Consider the following 23,131-nt stretch of genomic DNA (forward strand, 5'->3'; position numbering starts at 1 on the left):
GTGTGTGTATATAGTAGACTATATATATATAGGCCAGGTCAGTTAGCCAGACCAGAAAAGCATGACTGTAGACCATAGTCATCCTGTAGACACTGGTACTAACCTGGTAATATATGGAATTTATATTTTTTTAAACACAGAAATTAAAACATGTTCATATTTAATATGTTTATTAATAATTTATTTGTTTCTTCACACCCATGTCATGACTCAGAAGTAAGTTCTGGAATTTATAACACACATATTGATCGCCCTCTGTTGGTGAAAAGTAAGGAATTATAACTTCTGTGATCAAGTATAAAACCTAGAAAACATACACATAAATAAAAATTTTCACTCAAATAAACTCAGCTTACAACACATAAAAATTAAATAATGCATAACCTAAAATAACCTAAAATGTTCACGATAACTGTGTTATAGTGATACTACAAATGTAGCATAAGAATCAAAGCATTATTGATGAGTAGCAACACAATGATAGTATATAAAACTTACAGTACAGCAGATAACAGTATCCAACCTGATAAATGAATGTGGGGAAAATATTATGTATTGTCCAACCCCTTACTGGCTGTTAAGTTGAATTTTTGTGCAACTCTTTGAGCCGGTTCGGTGTAGCTGGACCTTTGACTGTGCGTTTCGGTCGAGACGTCTGAAAAACACATTTCCCATTAGTCTGTATGTAGTTAATCATCATTTTGTCTGGCGTGACATCAAATGAGACGTATCCACCGGTTGTCTCGTTGATAATGTTGGAAAAACGCTGCCAGGACGCAGGGAAGTCAGAGCTGTGAGACGTGTTGTCTATTACAAAGTCGCCGGTCCCGCTGATGACATACGCACTCCCATCATCCTCTTGGTTAAACTGAACACAACAGAAACACCTGCCATGAAATTGTTGCCATCCTAAGAACCATTTTTATGGAAGGGGATTAAAACCTCACCTGCATGCTGTGGTCATGGCCGCTCACGTACACTGTGACGTCGTACTTCTTCAGCAGTGGCCTCAGCCTTTTCACAAGACACTTTGTAGGACCATGATGGCCGATAGACCACACAGGGTAGTGGCCAGCCACCACAACATACTCTGACCTTGGGAAGAATCAACCACAATAATTAGGGTTAGGGTTAGGATAATTAGGATAATTAGGAATCAGGTGAATTCAACCCTAACCCTAACCCTAGGAATTCATCAGATCCTGGTGTTCAAGGTCTGATGGGAACCCCAAACACAATAACTGACATAGCTAGGAGAAGATCTAGATATGGAATAAAGGTTGTGATACACCCAACACAAGGCCAAAACCCACCAGCATCTGTGTCTCTGTATTGATGATGGAACACCACCCAAATAATACCTAATCAGCACTGACTGGTTGATTGTTTAAATGGGGTTTGTGGATAACAACTTTCGAAGTGTGGAGCTGGTTATCCTTGTGAAAGGGTACTGAAAAGTGGGGTATGCGTAATTATTCAGACCCCTTTGGTCTGAGTGCAGTCAGTTGTCCATAGACATGCCTGATGAGTGTTAATGACTAAATAGAGTGCACCTGTGTGTAATCTAATGTCAGTACAAATACAGCTGCTCTGTGACGACCTCAGAGGTTTTTTAAGAGAATATTGGGAGCAACAAGATAAGATAAGATCAACCTTTATTAGTCCCACAAGTGGGAAATTGCAATTGTCATTGTGGATAGAAGCAGAAGGTAATAGCAGCAGCTATAAAACAAAAAAGTAAGAGAACAAAATAAGAAATTAGCAGAGCTGCCGTAACAGGCTGCCACTTGCTGGGTCGCCGGAAGTGTGGGGACAACACCATGAAGTCCAAAGAACACACTAGACAGGTCATGGATAAAGTTATTGAGTAATTTAAAGCAGGCTTAGGTTGTCACGTCCATGCGGGCATGACGCGGCGGGTGAACGGAGAGGACGAAGAGTGACGAGGAATGAAGGACGCTTTCACCTGACATCACGGAACAGGGGTTTAATTAGTGAATCACAGGACAGGGGAGACATCCGAGACGAAGACACTGGTGAACATGGAACATAACTTCAAAGACCTGACAGCGGACAGAAACGAACAGGGCAGCTTTATACAATTAACACAGGTGAAAACGATTAGGGAACATTACACAGGACAACAATGAAACTCCGGTCCGGATCCTGATCCTGACCCGGACCGGAGTAACCCCCATTTCGGACCGGATCCTGACAGAATCCCCCCTTTTATGGCACGACACCTGGCGGGCCAGACGGAGCAGTCCATGAAGGAGGGGGGAAAAGTCCATACACAGTCTTAAATGGTCCGAGTGGACAGGAGGAATCGAATGGAATCGATTCGAAAACCGGAAAAGATGAGATGAACAGAGCAGAATGATAAATGACTGAATGAACGAATGGTCCAGTATTCATGATGGACGAGCGGCGGTTCTTCAGTGCAGACGGCTTCGGGCCAGTGTGGTACCGGCACCTCGTCCACCGTCCGCATGCGTCCGCCGCTCCCTGTCAGTCTCCGGCGCGCCCCGCTGAATGGCCGCTCCTCACCTTCAACGCCGCCAGACACGGGACTGAGAGGCAGGGGTCGGGACCCTGCTGAATGAAGCCATGGAAGGCCAGGGACAAGGAAGCTGGCGGCGTCCTCCCGGCGAGTCGCGGCTCCTCCGATCTCAGCGGGGCTGCGTCAGGTGGCGTCCAAATGTGGGTCAGGTCTTTCTGTCACGTCCATGCGGGCATGACGCGGCGGGTGAACGGAGAGGACGAAGAGTGACGAGGAATGAAGGACGCTTTCACCTGACATCACGGAACAGGGGTTTAATTAGTGAATCACAGGACAGGGGAGACATCCGAGACGAAGACACTGGTGAACATGGAACATAACTTCAAAGACCTGACAGCGGACAGAAACGAACAGGGCAGCTTTATACAATTAACACAGGTGAAAACGATTAGGGAACATTACACAGGACAACAATGAAACTCCGGTCCGGATCCTGATCCTGACCCGGACCGGAGTAACCCCCATTTCGGACCGGATCCTGACATAGGTTACAAAAAGATATCCCATGGAGCACTGTTCAAGCGGTCAGATGAAACCAAACTGGAACATTTTAGCCAAAATGCAAAATGCTATGTGTGGCAGAAAACTAACACCACACATCACTCTGAACACACCATCCCCACTGTCAAATATGGTGGTGGCAGCACCATGCTCTGGGGGTGCTTCTCTTCAGCAGGGACAGGGAGGCTGGTCAGAGTTGATGGGAAGATGGATGGAGCCAAATACAGGGCAATCTGGGAAAAAAACTCTTTGAGTCTGCAAAAGACTTGTGACTGAGGTGGAGGTTCACCTTCCAGTAGGACAATGACCCTAATCATAAAGCCAGGGCAACAATGGAATGGCTTAAAACAAAACATATCTATGTGTTAGAATGGTCCAGTCAAAGTCCAGATCTAAATTCAGTGGAGAATCTGTTTCAGGATCTGAGAACTTCTGTTCACAAATGCTGTCCATCTAAACTGAAGAATGGTCATGAATTTCAGTCTCTAGATGTGCAAAGCTGGTAGAGACATACCCTAAAAGGCTGGCAGCTGTAATTGCAGCAAAAGGTGGTTCTACAAAATATGGACTTAGGGGGCTGAATAAATACTTTTCAGTTATTTATTTGTAAAAAAAATGTTTGGAATCATGTATGATTTGTGTTCCACTTCTCAAGTGTACGCCACTTTGTATTGGTCTTTCACATGAAATTCCAATAAAATAGATTCATGTTTGTGGCTGTAATGTGACAAAATGTGGAAAAGTTCAAGGGGGCCGAATACTTTTGCAACCCACTGTACATGTATGGCATTTACCAGAGCGACTTACACATCTCAAACATGCACATGAGCCAAAGCTACGAAGGAGAAGCCCTTTTTTTTTTTTTTTGCTGAACATTCCATTGAACACGTTCAATGCACTTTAAAAAGCCTGAAAAGGGGTCAAAAGTAAAATAATTTTCTTTTCAGTGTTTCTATGGAACCTCAATTAAATCCCGGCAATTTGTAACAACGTCATGGGCAATCTGGGTGGGTACCAAGTTAAACTAATCAATTGTGAATGTTGATCTGGGCAGTCAGTGCCTGAGAGATCCGCCAGCATCCAAGTTGAAATGCAATTTCCTTGTCACTTTCAATCTGAACACCAGTGAACTGAGGAGCTGCTATGTTCCTGTCACCCATATTCTCCACGCCCCTACCACCTCCATCCAAACACAGTCCCAATGACTGCAGGGAGCAGTCTGGACAGGGAGTTTTTAGGTAAACAGCAGCAAGCCATGCCCATTAATGCCGGAGATTAAAGGCCGTGTTTTGTCTCGAGTGCCTGAGTCCCAGCAGAGGAATGTAAGGATTTCAGGGCATGTTTGTAAAAGCCCTGGCCTGTTCGACACTCCTTCACTCCCCAAGCCTCAAACTTGCCCTGTTACCTCCAAAATGGCTCGCAGTTCCTATAGATTAGAACTGGCCACACCTTAAAAGCCAGCAATGATCAGATCTAGACCATGTGCTGAACGGGAGCCCTGGGGTCAACAGTCCATACAGCTCATCAAAAGCTCCATCAAAGCTGCGATCAAACACCTGATTCAGCTCAGATTAGATGTGCCTGTGTGCACAGAAAACATGCTCAGATGTAAAGAGGTGAAGGAGTGCAGTTCAGGTTCACTCCTGGTGGAAATGAATCATTAACACGTCCCTTCATCAGATCTGGCAGAAAAGTTAACATGAGTGGCTTGCACCATCAAAACATTTACATTTACATTTACAGCATTTATCAGACGCCCTTATCCAGAGCGACTTACAATCAGTAGTGACAGGGACAGTCCCCCCCTGGAGCAACTTAAGGTTAAGTGTCTTGCTCAGGGACACAATGGTAGTAAGTGGGATTTGAACCTGGGTCTTCTGGTTCATAGGAGAGTGTGTTACCCACTAGGCTACTACCACCCAAAACACTACATTAATGTCGTGTTGCCCTTATCAAGCGTGACTTATCATTGTTATTAAATGTAATTTATTACCTCTTTCAAACGTGATTTTTTTTAAATAGTACAGTCGTGGGCCAAAGTTTTGAGATCAACACAAATGCTGTTTTTCACAATGTTTGTGTCAGGATTGACGCCACCTGGACCCAATCCAGACAGCCTATAAAGGACTGGAGCTCCGACATTTTCTTGGACTCTGCGTGAACTTGAGTTTTCTGCTTTGCGTTCTGAGTCCTGGCAATCGCCACACGCCTGCGGGTTTGTTTACGTTGTCCCCCTTTATTTCCCTTTCCGGCCATCGCGCCGTTGTTATTTGTTCGCGCAGAGGATGCGAACCCCACGATCTTCGCCATGTCAAGCCAGGAACCCTGCGCTCTGCTGCCAAGGTTCCCCGTGGACTGGGACGACACGGACGAAGACGACGAGAGCACTGGAGACGCGAGTTGGGCGGTCGGGTCCGGGATGGCTCCGCCCATCGCGCCCGCTCACAATCGTCGCGAGGTCCTTGGGGACCCCGCCTTCTGGAGAAGACATCCATCACCCTCCACGCTACACACCCACCACATTCTCCAGCTGTGCGCCCAGCCCTGTGTGGGACCTACCAATGTTATGTCCCTTCAGTGGGGCAGCAGGTACATGCCAGTCTTTTCTAACATCCTGTGGCGTGTACTTTGCTGCTCTTCCCTCCCTCTCAGACACGGATAAGATCACCACCATCCTCACATGTCTGACTGGGCCAGCATGGGGCTGGGACCTGGGACAGACAGACCAAATGGGTTTTCATGACTTTCTGGAGAGACTGAGGGCGGAGTTTGATCGGCCAGAGCCTGAGCCAGGGATCAAACTCGGTCCCTCCACTACATTCAGCGCCAGTCAGGATCTGGGGCAAGAAGACCCAGCACTGGCGGGCAGCGAGAAGGTCACGCCTCCCAAGATCCTGGCTGTGCCATCTGAGGAGGTCTCAGAGAGCCCAGAGAGGGAGCCAGACGACCCTCTCTTCTGTTTGTCTCTGTCTGTGTGTGCGTGGCATTTGTGTCCGTATGTCGCCCCTCACTTTCCCTCTTTTTGTCCAGCAGATGGCGACACAGCCGTGGAGCTGAACCCCAGGGAGGAGGTTCCTGACCCAAATGTGCTGGTCCAAGGTGAGGTGGACAAGCCCCAAGGTACCCCTAAGTCCAGTCGGGGGGGGGGGGGGGGGGGGGGGTTCTCCCCCAAATAAATTTTTGGGGGGGTGCAGTATGGGTTGGGGGCTCCTCCTGAGGGGAGGGTGGATGGGGAAGCGATGGAGCTGGGTCCTCTGGTAGCCGGTGAGGAGGGCGGGCCAGGCATTGGCCTGTGTCCACCTCCAGAGGGGTGGAGCGCCATAGAGCCCCCTGGTAGGCATGAGGACCCAGCTGGGACAGGCAGGAAGAGGGCCTGCTTGTCCCAACGGACGCAGAAGGGGCAATGCCCCCACCTTGGCACCAGGAGCGTGCAGTGAGAGAGGGCTGCACGTGCCGAGAAGGCACCAGCCTGGGGTGCCTGGAACGGTTGCCGGAGGCTCCGGGGCCGCATCCCTGCGTGGTGCAGGGAAGGACGCTGGCCACTCTGCCCTCAGGGACGTGCAGCGAGAGGGGCTGCATGGTCCCAGAAGGCACCATCCTAGGACGCACACTCAGGGCGATGGGTTAAATGCAGAGGACAAATTTTACTGTGTGCACCGTGTGCTGTGCTGCTGTGCAACACGTGACAATCACTTCACTTTAATTGCTTTAATTAATTTAATTAATTCAAGCTTGTGGCATCATATTCCAAAAGTAATTGCTGCCAAAGGTGCATCAACAAAGTATTGAGCAAAGGCGGCAAATACTTATGTACTGGCGCTTAGGGCAGTGGGGGCCTAGCGGTTAAGAAAGAGACCCTGCAATCAGAAGGTTGCCAAGGTGCCACTGAGCAAAGCACCGTCCCCACACACTGCTCACTGGGAGCCTGTCATGGCTGCCCACTGCTCACTAAGGGTGATGGTTAAAATTATATTTCACTGTGTGCACCGTGTGCTGTGCTGCTGTGTATCACAAGTGACAAACACTTCACTTCACTTTCTCAATGAAAACCTCAATAAAACTTTTTTCATGTTGTCATTAGGGGGTGTGTAGAAGTCTGAGAAAAAAAATGAATTTAATCTATTTTGGAATAAGGCCGTAACATAACAAAGTGTGGAAAAAGCGATGCGCTGTATGTATCTGTCATTGTGTTGCTTACCTGGCATTCTTCAGTCTGGCCTCGATCCAGTTCAGCTGCTTCTCTGAAGCAAGTTTACTCTCTGGGCCAGAGGGCTGATCCTCGCTGTAGGTGTTTCCACACAGAACTATGGTATCAATCATCAGGACTGTCATCGAAACGTTTGTCCCCGGAATGTTAAACCTCAGCTCGTAATACAGATCAGGGAAATGCCTGCAGATGAGAGAGAGAGACATAGTAAATGCACGCTTCCGTACGGTTGTTGAAAGATCCAATGTGGTGCTCACCATCGCTCAGATAGTTTGGAGTAGGCAACCTGGGCCGACACGTTTCCCAAATGATCGTGGTTTCCAGCTACCATGTACCAGGGAACCTGAAGGAGGTCCGGGTGAGAGAACACATTCTCATAGGTCACCTGAGGAGACAGAGGTCTATCACAGTCAAATGCACTGCATTGCCTTTGTCCCTAAGCCAGACTTTGGACATTTTTGGACATGAAATTATGCTTTGTTTTGAATATATAATTAAAATGATCTTAAAATACAAATGGAAATCTTAGAATGCAACAGCAACTGTACTATGCAATCTGTGTGTATTTTATTTGAAGTGACATTTGGATGGTAGTAGCCTAGTGGGTAACACACTTGCCTATGAGTCACAGGTTCAAATCCCACTTACTACCATTGTGTCCCTGAGCAAGACACTTAAGCCTAAGTTGCTCCAGGGGGACTGTCCCCTGTAACTACTGATTGTAAGTCGCTCTGGATAAGATCGTCTGATAAATGCTGTAAATGTAAATGTAAATTTTAACTAAATGTCACTTCCACAGACTTTTCCACCAGTGGTCACTCTGCGCCACAAGAGGTCGCTGCTTCTCCTGTTTCCTCCTGATCTTTGTGGAGAAAATATAAGAATTTGTTGACCCGAAACCTAATAAAATGTCTTGTCAATGCAGGTGTAAGAGTTATAACTGTGTTACGCACAACTGTGATATGGGCTCCGTCTCTTTGAACACTGCCTGTATTTCAGAACGCCTTACAGGTGCGTAACAGCGGATACAAAGAGAGCGTTTTACAAAGGTGTTTAATATGGCAACATTAAAGGGTGGGGGCAGGGGCCATTTGTGTCTGTGCAAAATATTAGGCACAAAAAAACTAAACTGGATTAGAATTATCCAACTCAGCAGGCTTCAGAAGAGACAAGAAACAAACAAAAAAAAAAGACTTCGTTGTCAAGTAATGGATGAACCTGAATAACCAGTCTGAATTCTAGTCTGAGTAAGAAACAACTTTCACCGCAAAATCCTGCCACACCGCGAAAACACGATATCTTTTTGATCATTAAAGTAAGCCAATGTGTCATGCAACATGTTTCTCAGAGACAATTGAGGTGATGCAACTTGCCTTAAAACGGTGATCGTCCACATCAGTGACTCCGTTAAAGTAAAAGTTGTCCCCCAGGCCGAGGATGAAATCCAGGCCCATGGTCTTCGCCAGCCTGCCCAGCTCCTGTCCAATGGACAGCTGGTGCAGTGTGTAATAGGGGGGAACTGGAATACCGCCCCAGTCCCCGATTCCAACAAAGCGCAGAGAGTCTGAGGAAGACAGGTCGGCATCGAAGACCCTTTCAGTACCAGAGCTTGGTTAACAGTCAGTATCAGATGCTCAGCAGTGAAACTAGAGCTCGAATGGCGCACGGACTAGGGTGGAACAGTAAAATGGAGGCGAAGGCACACGAAACCATTGTTTAGTAAGGACACTTGAAAGTACGCCATACCTTGTTTTTGTGGCTGACAGCGGGGCCATGTCATCAGCAGATATGCCACGACCAGAAATGCGAACCCACCCATGGACCCGGGCTCAGGATGGGCAAACGGCGGCGACAACCTGCGACCAAGCAACCAGGAAACACAGAAGGACCTGGGCTGTCATATGACTCCACACACCACTATCAGTTTCTTTATTGTTTGGTCACAGGAAACGTTTCTGTGGGTTCAACTAAGAGCAAAGAAAAAAAACTACTTCCTGATTGAAAAAAAAGGCCAAAACGCAAAGTTCACTCGATCCGTAGGAAAAATTGGCATCACAGCTTTTGAATTTCGAAGACTACAAACCGACATATAAAGACACTCACCATTATTGCATTTTGGGTCTGAATAAAGAGCAGCGGGTTACTCTGGCTGTATTCAGCAATACTGAATTTTAATGGCTAATCCACCGTAATCCCTGCCAGCCTGACGTTACACATTAACACCATGAAGAGGGTCTGAGAAAGTACCAGCGACTTGTTTTTGAACTCTCATTTGCAGGCTTGACCGAGAAGGACTTGTAACCTTGTGAAATATTGTGTAAAAAGCAATAAAGCGTTATGCGCGACCTTTCCCCTGCATTTCCGAGGCCGTGGTCATAATCCACTCGCACAGAATAGTGAGCGTGATTGATATACATATACTAATCAGTTTAACATTATCAAGTAAATCTCATCATTCACACAAACAAAAGACAACAGATGAAGTAATTAGCTCATTTTTTTATATGAAATTGCACAGGTGAAATTATTGCAGGTCATGCTCTTGCACATTGAGAATAGTGTTATCAGTAGGCCCTACATATAAAACCCCATGATTTCTACACAGCGCAGCCTCACTGCTTCTTCTCCGTGCAGACAACGACAGGCAGCCGACCAGTAATTACAATTAAAGGTAAAAAAAAAAAAAAAAAAAAAAAAATATCAAAGGCTCCATGTTTCGCAGCTACACATCATTGTTTTCTGTCACATACTCTATTGAGTTTGCCTGGTAAAAATGGCACTCCAGACCAACCCAATCAAATACCAATAATATCCCCACCCCCCAAGATCAAACACTAGCCATATCTGTTCATAATGTGCGTTAATAATAATAATCAACATTCACATTACAGTAAGTACTAAGGCCACATAGTCTTTACAGTTTGACAATGTGTGTTCAGTTGAGTACAAAAGATTTGTACCCTACCCTCATACACATCAGCCCCATCGCAAGCTCCTTATCTGATTAAATTCACACGATTGAGACGTTTCATTAGGATTAAACCCATACCTCTATTTGACAAAGGCGCACTTCATTACTGCTCTGAATATACAAATGACAAATTATATACAAATCACAAAAAACGATTAATTTTAGTTTTAACAGAACTATACATATAGCTTTGTGAAAACAAAAGAACTAAAAAACAAACAAACAAATGAACAAACAGGTTACAGTTTTGATTAAAACCAGAATTGTCTAAACTTAGTGAATGACTCCTCAAGTGCAGAATTGCTAATCGGGAGGACTTCAGTGCAGCTTGTCACTGTCTTTAGGAGCCGAACTCCACAGTTTCCTCAGTGATGGGCTTGAAGTCGTAGTGCCCTCTGCCATCCATGTGCAGGTAGTACTGTAAAGAAAAGGTACGTGGCGTTTTAGTGTGTAGAAGAACACTTGCCAGAAGAGGATGATGGGCCACATCTTACCTCATGATGCTTCCACAGGGACTTTCTGTGAGAAACAGTAAAGAGAGTGATGCCAACCTGCAGAGAAAGCAGAGAGACAGATACAGTTTTACTGCCTTTAGACTTTTATACTGAAGGTGAGTGTATGATTGTGTTGATTGTGGAAATATGTATAGGACACAGCAACAGTATTCCTATTTAAAAACCTTCAGACTTTTAACCCTGTAACAAATAAATTACAGGTGGCAAAACAAAAGATAAATGTCTGTGTGTATGAGGAGTTAGGTGTTTGTGCACATGTGAAAATATTTAAATATGTGTGTGTTTGTCATTTTGACCCACCCTAGTATAATATTTACATTTACAGCATTTATCAGATGCCCTTATCCAGAGTGATTTGCAATCAGTAGTTACAGGGACAGTCCCCCTGGAGACACTCTGGGTTAAGTGTCTTGCTCAGGGACACAACGTTGTGTGGTTTGAACCTGGGTCTTCTGGTTCATAGGCAAGTGTGTTACCCACTAGGCTACTACCACTGTAGTAGAATAATATTACTACTACTATTTTTTAAATTGAACAACATATGTTGCTCTTTCAAATATAAAAACAAGAAAACATCTGAAACAAAAAATAAAAAAATAAAATGTTACCGCATGCTATTTAAAATTGATAATCAGATTCTTTGTAATAAAATTTGGAATCGATTTAATCAGGTAAAAAAACCAAACAAGTATTTTTTGGTAACTAACATTAGTTTTGGATTAAGGCCAGGTTCACAAAACCAAAAAATATACTGTTACACATTTATACACCATTGTGAGACTGAGTTCTGCCCACCTTCCTGCAGTGGCTGTATATGTAGTCCTCCACATCCACACTCACAGCGCTGGTGCACTCATCCAGGATGGCGAACTGTGGCTTGTGGTAGAACAGGCGGGCCATCTGCATGCAAAACAATCAAACATGGCTGCCTCAGTTCAGCCCAAAAGTCAGCTTGGCCCAATGCTTCTTTTCACTCATGAATCTAGAGCGGAAACCACTCTCTCTGCTCCATTAATACTGTGTGGAGGCACCACTGATAGCGTAAGAGTCGATGACAAGGAGTTTTCCACAACCCTCCAAAACTGGCCAATCACACTCCTAGAGATGCCAGCCACAGATAGCTGGGATTTTAGAAACCACAGCTGTCAGGTACAGAGTTACACCCAAGTTAAACAGGCTTTAGACAGAAAACAGCTGCCCCTCTCTGTCTCACCGCCATCCTCTGTTTCTCTCCTCCGCTGAGAACATCCATCCAGTCCTGGACTATGTCCCATGATCCCTCCCTATCAAGTATGTGACCCAGCTGGACATTGTCCAGGTACTCCTTCAGAATCTGGACGTGGACACACACACACATGAACAGAATGAGTACATCTCCTGTAATCCGATCAATTATCAACAATAAACAGCGCAACCTGCAATCACCTGATCAGATATCCCTTTCTTTTTCTGCTCCTCATACGTATCTGGGTAGATCACCTGATCCCTGAGGGAGCCTAGAGTCATGTAGGGTCTCTGAATACAAGATTACAGACAGCATGATAATATTGCACTAAAAGATTAATTAAAGATGCACAAGACTCCCATATACAGCTCTGACAAAAAGAGACATTTTCTTAATTATAGCACAAACCAGAAATAGGAGGTTTATGTCTACAGCAGTGGTTCGCTAAACTTTCCTTGTGTGGAAAGCAGCTCATCATGTTGAGGAAGGCATGGTGGTGTTAAAATAAAATATAAAAAATAGAAGTCACCTGAGGAACATAGAAGAGTTTCCCTCTCTCTGGCTTTGTCAAACTTCCACCAAACAGTGGCCAGAGCTTAAAGAGAAAAACAGATTCAGGCTATAACTAAACTGCTTGTCATGCATTTGGTTTGGTCTCAACTAGTGTTGTTTCGTCAATGAAATATATGAAGAAATATTGCCGCGATTGTATTGTAGAAGACACATCATCTGTGCAACCGGATTGTACGTACAGGAAATGGCATCCGCGATATAATAACAAGGAAATAATGTCTTGTCTTGTTTTGTTTTCGTCAAAAAGTTTAGATGATTCACAAAGATGTTTCAACGCTAGTGCCAACTGTAACAGCTTTTGGGACCCAGAAAACTTGGGTAGGAAGAGGATATAACCCTCTCATACTCACTTCCCCCAGCACTCTGAACAGTGAGCTCTTCCCACACCCGTTAGGTCCACACACCAAAACATTGGTGCCAGACTTGACCTTTGATAAGACCGAGAGACAGGGAGAAGTGTAAGTACTGCCGTTGTACAGCTTTCATTCAGACAAAACAAAGTTGGACTGCAGTTAGTGACGCCAGTGATGGCTTCAGAATTTCCACAACCACAAATTCGATGCTTAACACACCTCAAAGCTCAAGTCTCTGATCAGGACGTCCCCGTTGGGTGTTGCTAAGGGAGTGTGGTCAAACCTGTAAAAAAAAAAAAAAAAAAAAACATTTCCCATATGAATAACCAGGAATTTAGCATGCATTAGCAATCATGTGTTCAAATATCCTCACACACACTTGATAATGTTATCTACATTGATGATCCTGCCACTTCCTGGAACCAGCACAAGTTTATCCAATGCTTCATTTTCTGCAGCAAATGACAGACCTAAGTTATCCACTGAAGTCATGTGACTCGACCTATTGCTCTATGAATGGCTCGGTTTACCTTTTTCTGAGTGGGTCACCATGGTGCGCTCGTACTTGCCAGTATTCAGATCCTGCAGGACCTTCATGAGCTCTGTGATACGAGCGGTGAACCTGGTCAACAGAGGAAGATAATGGAGATAATGGGAAGAAACATAAACAGAAGACTGGTGGAGGGATAGGTAGGAAGTTGTCCCGTGAAAAAAATAATAAATCACAGCTAGTACCCACCCAGAGAGTCTGGTCATTTCTCGACCGGCCAGCACGATCCTGCCCAGAGCCTGGGACATGCGCAGCAACATGCGCCCACTCTGGTAGTAGTCCTGCAGATTGGGAGCAGAAGAATGTTGTACAGGGTTCCGCAGAAGCAAACAAAAAAGTCACATGGGCATTATTATTATTACTTTCAGTTTACATATTTGGTACTTTATTTTGCACCTACCTCCAGGAGCTCTGAGTGTGTGCTGTGCAAATGGCGAGGATGGTTGGGAGTGAGGAAGGGCCGGCTGACCACCAGGTAACCGACAACTGTGGCCAGGTCTGCAGGCAGACAATACAATAAGTCAGTGGGATTTCATATTATTATTATATTTTTTATTCTTTAGTCATTATAACTAATGTCCAAATTACGGTGTGGGAATTTAACGCGTTAATTGAAATTACATAAATAAAAATGCGAAAAACAAATCACACTTAATTACACTCTGCATTCCAGGCATATGGGAACTTTTGTCAATGCACAATTTCCTGGTTCACCGATTACATTGATGCACACGTCAAGAGTTACAAAACCACAGGGTGGTTGTAGCCTAGTGGGTAACATGCTCGCCTACGAACCAGAAGACCCAGGTTCAAATCCCGCTTACTACCATTGTGTCCACCCTAAGTTGCTCCAGGGTGTCTGTCCCTCTAACTACTGATTGTAATGCTGTAAATGTGTGTAAATGTATACAAAAAAGGAAGAATCAGAAAAAAGGATCTGAGGCATATTTCATTTCAAAAGACTACTCCACTTGCCAAAGTCAGCGACCCCGAGAAGACTTGCCTTGCCGAACGTGATCTTTCCACTGCAGCTCAATCAGCTCCATCTGAATCTGTACAGCAGCAGTTTTCATGTCGAGGGTAATTTTTTTTCCACCGTTTGAAATCAGTTTGTCAGCAAATTGCGCATTGCATTATGGGATCATGTTCAGCAAGACAACTGAAGCACTGTTCATATTACTTTTAATGTTCCGGCCTTGTTTGTTTATTATTTAAAGACAATACCATTGCACCTAAAGTACGTAAAATAGCACTTTATTTTTAAGTCTGCCCAAATAGCCAGGGGTACTATTTGTTTGGAATTGAAATACAGTTTAAATTAATTTTTTCCCAGAAAATAAAATAGCTTGGCTTTACTATATTTGTTCATGTCTATTATATGATTGTCACCCACTAAAACCCTTTTAAATAAATAAAAAAACATTTGCGCTTTGGGCCGAATTGTCTTGTGCGATTAATCAAGATGAATTAATTACAAAGCCTCTAATTAATTTTGTTTAATTCAAGTCCCACCCCTAGTCCAAATACTTACACTTGGCAATGATGCTGTCCACAAAGCCCATGGTGAATCGAAAGAAGATGAAGTTATGCAAGTGGTCAACCTGAGAAACAAAAGCAAAAGCCCCAAGATCTACTCAAAACTGCAGGTTTCAGTACGTTTACTTGCGAAAAATTTCCCTAAGGTCACCAAAACAGCTGTTTGGTAAAACCGCACCCGTTTCACAACCTAATCTTACCAGTTTTTTGAAGGTTGAGTGAATAGTTTGTTTCTCCCTAAGGTTTCCATTGTAGAAGGCGATTTCCTCACTGAGGTAAAAAACACACAACATTAATCCAGGCAGCCTCTCACCAGAAAATAAACCCATTAAAAGAACTGATAAAAGAAATGGTCCTTGATGAATTTTTGGCCTACCTGTTAGTTATGAGACGCGAGTTGACGTATCTGTACTCTCCCTCGTATCTCTGTTCTGTCACAGTCATCTTCCCAATTGGCCTCCTTAACCTTGTCAAGAAAAGTCCTGAGATCAGCAGGTAGGTCATCATGGTTGCTGGACCCTGTGTTCAGAGAATAATAATAGAACCTGATTTTTCTCATGAAGTCCTGCCAAATAATGTGGAACATCTGGATGGCTTTGGCCTCACCTGTGCTCCAATAGCACTGGTTAGCTTGAAGATGTACAGGCCGATATCAAGAAGAGGCTGAAACAGAAAAAATAGAAACTTATTACATATCTATAACAACAAAAAAGAAGAATTTGAACAAAATGAAGACTGAAACCTCAAAATCGGGACATGGAAGGGGAAGACTTTACCTTACTGAGATTCGAGTACAGGTCCACCACACTGTTGCAGAACTTCTCCACGTCTTGAGTCAGCAGCTGATCAGCATTAGCGATCCGGTTATCCAGGTTACCCATCTTGTAGTAGGTATATCCTCTAAGGAATCAAAAAACCTTATCAACACTTGCAGATACATCAAGAACAACAACAAAAAAGAATAGACCAGAGGCTATCACTGTCTTCCATTCAAGAGATAAGGCAAAAGAACAACGTTAAGGTGCTAAAGCGAGCTGAGTGTTCCTGCAATGTGGCAGCGCACTTGGAAAGTGCAGAACCTACCTCAAGTACTGATCGTAGAGGTGCCTGGTGAGCCGCACACGGAAACACAGCTTCAGTTCATTCAGGCCCAGCTTCAGGAAATTGTTCACCAGGGCAATCTGGAGCAGGCACACACAGTTTTTTTTCCCATCTGCTTTCACTCACTTAGATAATGTTTTCAGAAATGGTACATAAATTGACTGTAAATGTCATTAATGGCGTCACGATATTTGCATTTCTAGAGTAGACAACTACGGACACATACGTTAGTGTCAGGATACATGCTAATACACACATAGATTGTAGTAGCTATGTCACAGACAAATGTAAGTAATTGATTAGACTGAGACAGTGAGGTTAAGGTGTTGTATGTTAATACTTTCAGGCCTCCTCCGGTACTACACCCAATTCCCACCAATGATCCTTCAAATCATAACCAGTAAAAGCAGAGACAGTTCAAGGCAAATTTTACTTTTACTTACACCTGGCATGGCTGTGATAAAGTTGAACAAGTACCTCTTGAAATCTTTGGTGTTGCGACCAATAATAGCACTGCAAACCGTAACATGCACAAGGGGGAAAAAAATAGATGCTGGTCAGCATGTCAGACAAGAGAGGCAGCTGCAGACTGCAGGAGACCTCTGCAACTCTGTTCAACATGTCGGCATACATCAATGCGCACTACACAGGTAGGCACCCTGACGTTAACTATTTCACTTTTGGAGAGCAATGTCTGTAATGAAACAGAGTGCATTTATTGCAGAGTGCAATACATTTTTTCTAATGTGCAATAACATAATAATAATAATAATAATAATAACAATAATATATGCTGTATATAAAAACACACTCATTTATTTTTTCTTCCCATATGTATATAACGCTGAAATGTTACTTGTAATTCCTCCTCATCGTATTGTATTGTGTTTATTTGTATTTTCTGCACTATTTTGTACATATACTTAAGAAACTGCTTTTAATCTCATTGTACATGCGTATAGTGAAAATAAAAAGCATTCTATTCTATTTACATTGTCAGAGGAGATCTGAACCAGCTCATCAGTTTAATTTTCTAGAAAGCAATGAATCATAAGTGACGTGCTTAATGCTGATAAGTAAACCACAGTAAATCTAGAAAGTTAATTAATGAACATCGCCCACAAGTGGAGTGAGTGAAAAAGCCAGCAGCACAATGAACACAAGCAAATATTAGTCTGTAGTTTGCACAGCAATAACATCCACATGGTTATAATATTACCGCTGGTATAACGGCGATGTAGGAATAAAAGTGCATCTTGAACAGTTTCATATCTCTGCTAATGATACCACTGTGAAAGATTAAAAGATAAAAGTCAATAGTAGTTAAACAGGGTGATGAAGGTGTTTCCTCATAATGGTGATTCGCCTTTTACCCTACATGTTGGTACAGAATAAAATAGGTGAGGGGTCAACATAAAAAAAAAAAAATCTAACCTTTCAATCATGGTGCCATTTTGAATCATCCAAACGTCACAATAGGTCCGAGTCACCAACATTGCAGCGATCAACATCAGGTACCCGGTCTGTGGTAAAGGCCAGGAGAAAGAAATTAGACAAGGCATGAAATGAGTGTCAGAGGACCGAGCAATTTTACATCATTTCTGTACAGAAGTTAGGGAATGATGCGAGAAGCTCCAACGAGATTACTTAACGAGAATCAGCAAAGTGCTGGTTGTTCCAGCTTGTAGTATAATAAATGACATATTGCTTAACTTTGAGAGATATTGCCAAGTCACAGTGACATGGTGACCTTATCAATGTTACAATAAAAAAAAAAAAAGGGGTGGAAAAAATTTGCACACAAAACGCTGGAAAGACTGAAGTGCTCGTGGTCGGCGCGAACCCCATAACGCAAAAGTTCAGCGGATGAATGACCTCAAGGTTGACCGTTACGTCAAACTGCACATGGCCGCTCTAAGTTTAGATCGCTGCATGGACACAGGACTGAACTGATGCAACCATGAGAACTAAATACTTTTAATAATGAGAAAACACAGGAGTGACGCCCAGACCGATTCACACCTCTTTGCAGAAAAACCGGGGCACCATGATTCGGAGGATCTGGCGGATGCGCTGGAAGAACACTTTGTCCACCGCCGCTCTGTCTTTTTTGCCATCTTTCTGCAAAACACACACACACACACGCAGTCGTGAAAGGAAGCCGCGGAGCCGCATGTAACGGTGAGAGGAAATCCACTTACGTCGTTGCTGGGCTGCACTTCCGAGCCGCCCCTCTTTCTGTGAAAAATAAAAAAAAAGACAAAAAGAGAAGAGTTGAGAAGAGAAGAAACGCGGTGAAAACTCGAGGCAGCGCACGGAGCGACGCCGGCAGAGCCAGAAAAGCTGGTCTCTTGTACAGCCCGGCTAAAGTGTCATCGGTATTGTGAGGCACCATTGAACGTCCCCCCTGCTGGAAGTAAAAAAAAAAAAAAAAAAAAAAAAGAGAGGACCGGACAGTGGGCGCCTTGTTGCTTTACTACGCGCAAGATTTGTCCGATTAGACTGTCTGACATCGGCACAGAGACGTCCGTCGTCAGCGGAGAAGACGCGGGAAGTAAAAGCGACACTTCGCCGCCCTTGACAGCCTGTCTCGGCCGCCGAGGCCGGGGTGACCGTCGGGCGGCGAAGCGGGGTTTAGCCGCCTGATTAAGTTAGCCGCAGGCGCTGGTCATGACACCCGCGCGAACTCCGGCTTCCTCGGACGACGTACCCGTTCGGCCTCCGCCTCTGCTTGAGGAGGTACAGGACGAGCAGGACGCCGCCGGCCACGGTGGAGTTCCTCGCTGTCAGGTATTTACTGACGGCCGCCATGTTTTCCCGTCGCGCGATCCGCCGGTGGAAGGAGTGAGGGCCGCGCAGGGCATGCCGGGAAGACAGGGGGGCGGCGAGACGAGTCGTTCCTAGGCCACGCCCATCGTCCGACCTTGGGCGCTCGGGTCACTTCTGTTGCGCCATACACCTGCGATAAATCTAAAGCCTAACCAGAACAATTGCAACAACTGTTTTTTTTTTTTTATCTATTTTCCCAGTTTATTATTTTTTTAACTAGCTGTAAAGGTCTTGATTTTTTTATTTATTTAAAACACGAAGCACCGAAACCTTGTACTTTTCTATTTTGTCCACTAGCTGGCCCAAAACACCGCTTAAACATCAGGCGCTACTGTCCCTAGTCGCAGATTCACCCTGGATATCAGTGATTCAAATATTCTTGATATTCAAGTTATACCAATCTGAAACCGCCCCGGGTTCAAATTTTTTCACTAATAAAAAAATATTTAAATATATTCTATGAACTGGTGACTTGCACTTTTTAGTACTGAAATACAAAATGAGTATTTATTATTGCTAAGTATATTTTACATCAGTAGCCTGTATGTAAAATGTCTGTTTCCATATGTTTGTGGAAGAAAACCATATTTCAGGTGACGACCTCTTGAAGCTCATCGAGAGAATGACAAGAGTGTGCAAACCAGTAATCAGAGCAAAGGGTGGCTATTTTAAAGAAACTAGATTATAAAACATGTTTTTTAGTTATTTCACCTTTTTTTTGTTAAGTACATAACTCCACATGTGTTCATTCATAGTTTTAATGCCTTCAGTGAGAATCTACCAATGTAAATGGTCATGAAAATAAAGAAAACACATTGAAGGAGAAGGTGTGTCCAAACTTTTGGCCTGTACTGTACATTCATATAAGTTCACAGTCACGTGTTCATGTGTACAATGCATTTTTATTAACATCTCGCCCCCACCTCACACTCAGTCTGTCCGTATTTATATGCACCCACCCCGTAGAATGGAGCAGCGCCGCAGAACGCATCATGTCAACAGAGGGAACACCTGTTGTTAGGGGAGGAGTCGAGAAGGCCCGCCCTCCCGGCGGCTCCGAGCCAATCACAAGTTGCGCCCGACGTCACGTGCGCTGGGAGGGGACTTGCGGGCAGAGGAACCGCACGGCGCGTCCAAATTTCAACTCGTAGCGAGAAGAGCGGCGACAGGCGGCAGGCGCGGATACGCGAGTGCGGCAGCGGTAATGGATGTGTAATCCGCCGAACGCGATCACCGCGAACTCACACTCAGCAATGACAGGGGGCTGTTTCCCAGGTGCGTGTGTCTCCGACAACATTTAATCCCGAATCGTCGTTAGTCGTAAAAGCCCACGCGGTTGTGGGTTACATCCGTTCTCGCCCCGGGTTTTCGTCGCTAACGGAGCCCGTGGTGATTATTATGTTGCCACGGCCGAGATTTACTGTGTTAGGCCAGTGTCACCGCATGGACTGGGACATCTAACGCTGGAAATAAAAAAAAGTGTTCCATTCACACTTGCCTTCCCACTCACACACTGTTATTTATAATTATTTTTTTATAATTAAAAACGCTGATTGTACAATAGTTTGAAAACTATGCTGATCGTATTGTATATTTGACTACGTGACAAATTAAACATGTTTTTAGTCCCCTTCCTATTTAAATGTTAATTTTTTCAAGGAAAGTAACAGTAAAGAACAGAAAAAATATCATCAGTGTGCATGTGAACTCATTTCTTTTTAAAGTCTCGTAAAGCCTATGTTTGGCAGAGGGTGGGACGGTGCCCAGCACGGTGCCTGAGAAGGGCTGGTGAGATGATAGGGTATGCTGCCTCCGTCGTCTCCCTTTCCCCCTCCACCCAGGCTGAAAGACGGCTCCCCAAAGCCTTCATTATGTGTCCGACCAGCATCAGACTGGGCCTCTGAAAGGCCCGGCGGCCTTGTTACCGCATCCTTTCTCCCAGAACAGAGACATGTCATGTAGCTCTTTGTGTTGCATCGGTGGACGCTTTCTTTTGCGTTAGTTATGGGCATGCATTCACAAAGCTGTGAAAAGAATATATTTCATTTGAAATATTTTGTCTTACTGCGTCATGGCTTTGCATTCAGATGGCGACTTGATCTTGAAAGTTGCAGTATGGGTTGTGACACTTGTGGGTCTTGTGTGCAGACTCTTTATTTTGAGGGTTTGGGTGACCAGCGGGCCGGAGAGAAGGATTGCTGTGGAGGATAAGGACAGAGAGAGAGGAAGAGGACATCTTCCTCGACCCCTCCTCCGGCGGCACGCTGGCTGCGGCTGGGATGTTGCGCCAGGGCAGCAGTGGCGGGAACAAGCGCTCCCTGGGCATCGCTCGGATCTCCAACTCCAATTTCTTCCCCCTGAGCACCCCGGGCTCGGGTGCAGGAACGGGCACCGTAGGGACGAGCACCTGGGGTCGCCCGGCCAAGAGCAGCTCCCTGAGCTCCGTCAGCTCCGGCTCGGACAGCGTAGACGCCCCAGGAGCCGACCCCGACTACATCATGCAGCTGGTGAATGACGTTCGCCGCTTTGCGGACGTCCTGCTCCAACTCAAGGAGGCTTTCAACTCGAACGGTGAGTCCAGGGCCGGGGACGCCTACAGCAAGCCGGCCACAGACGCTTTGCACGGGTTTTCCAACGTTCTGTATTGCTTGCCAAACTGCAAGGGCACGGTAGCGGTCCCTCACGTTTCGCCAGATTGTCCTTGGCTCTGCGGTTAGTGACCTCGCTGTATCAACACGCTGTGTGGAGCGTCAGTTAGTCCACCTGGCTGTTTCTCTTCCTCGAATGAACATTCGTCCCGGTCACGTCTTTTTAAAAAATAAATGCTGCGCTTCCTCACTTTAAGATTTTTTTTTTTTTTACGTTCCCAAAAAGATTTGTGTAAAGGTGTAATTGCATGCTTATTACACTTCAGCATGCTGACGTGCCTCGCGGAGGAGCAGAGGTAGCGCCCGAGCGAGCAGTCTCCCTGGAGGAGGCCTTGTGCTGCGGGCTCTGGGAGGCTCGGCCCTTTGGGGCGTCCTCCTCCTCCTCCACCACGTTCTATTTTGGCGGAGGGGGAAGGGGGAGATGCTTTGGGAGAGATTTGGGGCACGGAGGTATGAGGGAAAAGAAAACAGCCTCCCTGTACTCCACCTCTCCACCAGAGCTGCACTAGCCCCCAGTTGAAGGGCCCTGCGTGGATTTGAAGCGATCCAGATGTGTGTGTATTTTCCAGCCATTTGTTCGCTAGACATTTAAAAAGAACATTTCTGAGAGAAAACGCCCGTCAGACGCTGAATTCAAGAGAAGTACCGTTTGTGGAGTTACTTTAGTAAAGTATTTATTTAAATAGCCTTTTTTGTCCCCCTTTTCCCACCCATTGTCCCACCCATTGTCTCAAGGGGGGGGGGGGCGCAGTGTGTGGAGACGGTGATTTGCTCAGTGGCACCTTGGCGGATCGGGATTCGAACCGGCAACCTTCTGATTACAGGGCTGCTTCCTTAACCTGTGCCCCCAGTAAACTCAGGCCAAGCGTTTAGGAACCATTGACAAACTTTTCTTCTAATGGAGAAATAAGTGCAGATTTATAGGGTGATTGCTCTTGCATGTGTGATTGTTGCATTCTGGTTCGGTCTGGACGTGGCCCATTTTTTCACAAGATTGTCCAGAGACGGAACCTTAATTAATTCCCTGCCTCGTTTCACGTTCCAAGATCTCCAGGAATTTGTGCCTTAAAAAAGAGGGGGGGGGTCACGCAGGCTGCTTGACCCCTGGGCTCTGTGTGACATGTTTTCTATTGTCCTCAACTGGAACCCTAATAAACCCAGAGCCAAACGAATGAAACGAGTTATATTCCCGCGTCGCCTGCTCGCCCAGGGTCCATCACTATCACTATTTTCTGGGGGGAAATAAAGAGCTTCCTGGTCACCGCACGGTGCGCAAACAGGCTTGTGTCAGGTCGGCATTGTTGTCATTGCTGAGATTTGTAGCCGCTCACTTTTGAAAAGGGTCCACTGATGTATTGTGCTGAGGCACTCAGGCACAACCCCCCCCCCCCCTCCTTTTTTTTTTTTTTTTTTTTAAAGAATGCACTTCAGCGTGGGCCGCTCCATCACTTGGGAGTAATACCTTAGCAATCACAATACTTTTAAATACTTTTTTTTAAACATTTTGCTTAGACATTTTGCTCTGTAGTAGTGTTTGGTGGGGATTTAATATCGATACGAGC

At 45.1% G+C, this 23,131-nt stretch overlaps 3 protein-coding genes across 7 annotated transcripts in view; 1 reads left to right on the forward strand and 2 right to left on the reverse strand.

Annotated features, from left to right (window-relative positions):
• Positions 1-164: 164 nt before the first annotated feature.
• Positions 165-9,482, reverse strand: LOC114781507 (tartrate-resistant acid phosphatase type 5-like). 3 transcript variants are annotated; one of them, XM_028967949.1, is made up of 7 exons: positions 9,372-9,482; positions 9,015-9,124; positions 8,642-8,832; positions 7,526-7,653; positions 7,260-7,451; positions 948-1,095; positions 165-868 (listed from the first exon to the last, which is right to left on the reverse strand). In XM_028967949.1, the coding sequence occupies exons 2-7, from the start codon at positions 9,085-9,087 to the stop codon at positions 578-580; spliced, it is 1,023 nt and encodes a 340-aa protein (XP_028823782.1). In that variant the 5' UTR covers positions 9,088-9,124; positions 9,372-9,482; the 3' UTR covers positions 165-577. The 3 variants fall into 3 exon arrangements, with proteins under 3 accessions (XP_028823782.1, XP_028823789.1, XP_028823774.1); XM_028967956.1 differs by lacking the exon at positions 9,372-9,482 and having other exon boundaries at positions 7,526-7,611; positions 9,015-9,190; XM_028967941.1 differs by lacking the exon at positions 9,372-9,482 and having other exon boundaries at positions 9,015-9,190.
• A 317-nt stretch (positions 9,483-9,799) lies between these two features.
• abcd3a (ATP-binding cassette, sub-family D (ALD), member 3a) lies at positions 9,800-18,960 on the reverse strand. Of its 2 annotated transcripts, none has more exons than XM_028965835.1 (23): positions 18,803-18,960; positions 18,294-18,330; positions 18,115-18,213; positions 17,527-17,615; positions 17,312-17,381; positions 16,075-16,172; positions 15,768-15,891; positions 15,598-15,654; positions 15,368-15,510; positions 15,192-15,261; positions 14,987-15,056; positions 13,856-13,953; positions 13,645-13,736; positions 13,436-13,527; positions 13,285-13,357; positions 13,125-13,188; positions 12,903-12,980; positions 12,509-12,574; positions 12,180-12,269; positions 11,968-12,087; positions 11,550-11,654; positions 10,734-10,790; positions 9,800-10,657 (listed from the first exon to the last, which is right to left on the reverse strand). In XM_028965835.1, the coding sequence occupies exons 1-23, from the start codon at positions 18,901-18,903 to the stop codon at positions 10,580-10,582; spliced, it is 1,971 nt and encodes a 656-aa protein (XP_028821668.1). In that variant the 5' UTR covers positions 18,904-18,960; the 3' UTR covers positions 9,800-10,579. The 2 variants fall into 2 exon arrangements, with proteins under 2 accessions (XP_028821668.1, XP_028821667.1); XM_028965834.1 differs by lacking the exon at positions 17,312-17,381 and adding an exon at positions 16,536-16,605 and having other exon boundaries at positions 9,805-10,657.
• A 1,092-nt stretch (positions 18,961-20,052) lies between these two features.
• The window catches only part of arhgap29a (Rho GTPase activating protein 29a), a 39,639-nt gene continuing 36,560 nt past the window's right edge, over positions 20,053-23,131 (forward strand). For both annotated transcript variants that reach the window (XM_028966513.1, XM_028966522.1), the window contains exons 1-2: positions 20,053-20,196; positions 21,070-21,492. In XM_028966513.1, the coding sequence (XP_028822346.1) occupies positions 21,201-21,492 (292 nt within the window). In that variant the 5' untranslated portion in view covers positions 20,053-20,196; positions 21,070-21,200. The remainder of the gene's footprint in view (positions 20,197-21,069; positions 21,493-23,131) is intronic.

Source organism: Denticeps clupeoides, chromosome 2 (assembly GCF_900700375.1).
Source record: "Denticeps clupeoides chromosome 2, fDenClu1.1, whole genome shotgun sequence".
NCBI lineage: Eukaryota > Metazoa > Chordata > Actinopteri > Clupeiformes > Denticipitidae > Denticeps > Denticeps clupeoides.

Coding starts and splice junctions, on each gene's coding strand:
- LOC114781507 (XM_028967949.1), bottom strand. CDS start 9,087: ATGGGTGGGTTCGCATTTCTGGTCGTGGCATATCTGCTGATGACATGG. Junction 8,833..9,014: donor CTGTCAGCCACAAAAACAAG/GTATGGCGTACT, acceptor TGTCTTCCTCAG/ACTCTCTGCGCTTTGTTGGA. Junction 7,654..8,641: donor TGGACGATCACCGTTTTAAG/GCAAGTTGCATC, acceptor CTGTCTCCTCAG/GTGACCTATGAGAATGTGTT.
- abcd3a (XM_028965835.1), bottom strand. CDS start 18,903: ATGGCGGCCGTCAGTAAATACCTGACAGCGAGGAACTCCACCGTGGCC. Junction 12,270..12,508: donor AACTCTTCTATGTTCCTCAG/GTGACTTCTATT, acceptor TCTTGTATTCAG/AGACCCTACATGACTCTAGG. Junction 10,658..10,733: donor CCCTGTGGAAGCATCATGAG/GTAAGATGTGGC, acceptor TTTTCTTTACAG/TACTACCTGCACATGGATGG.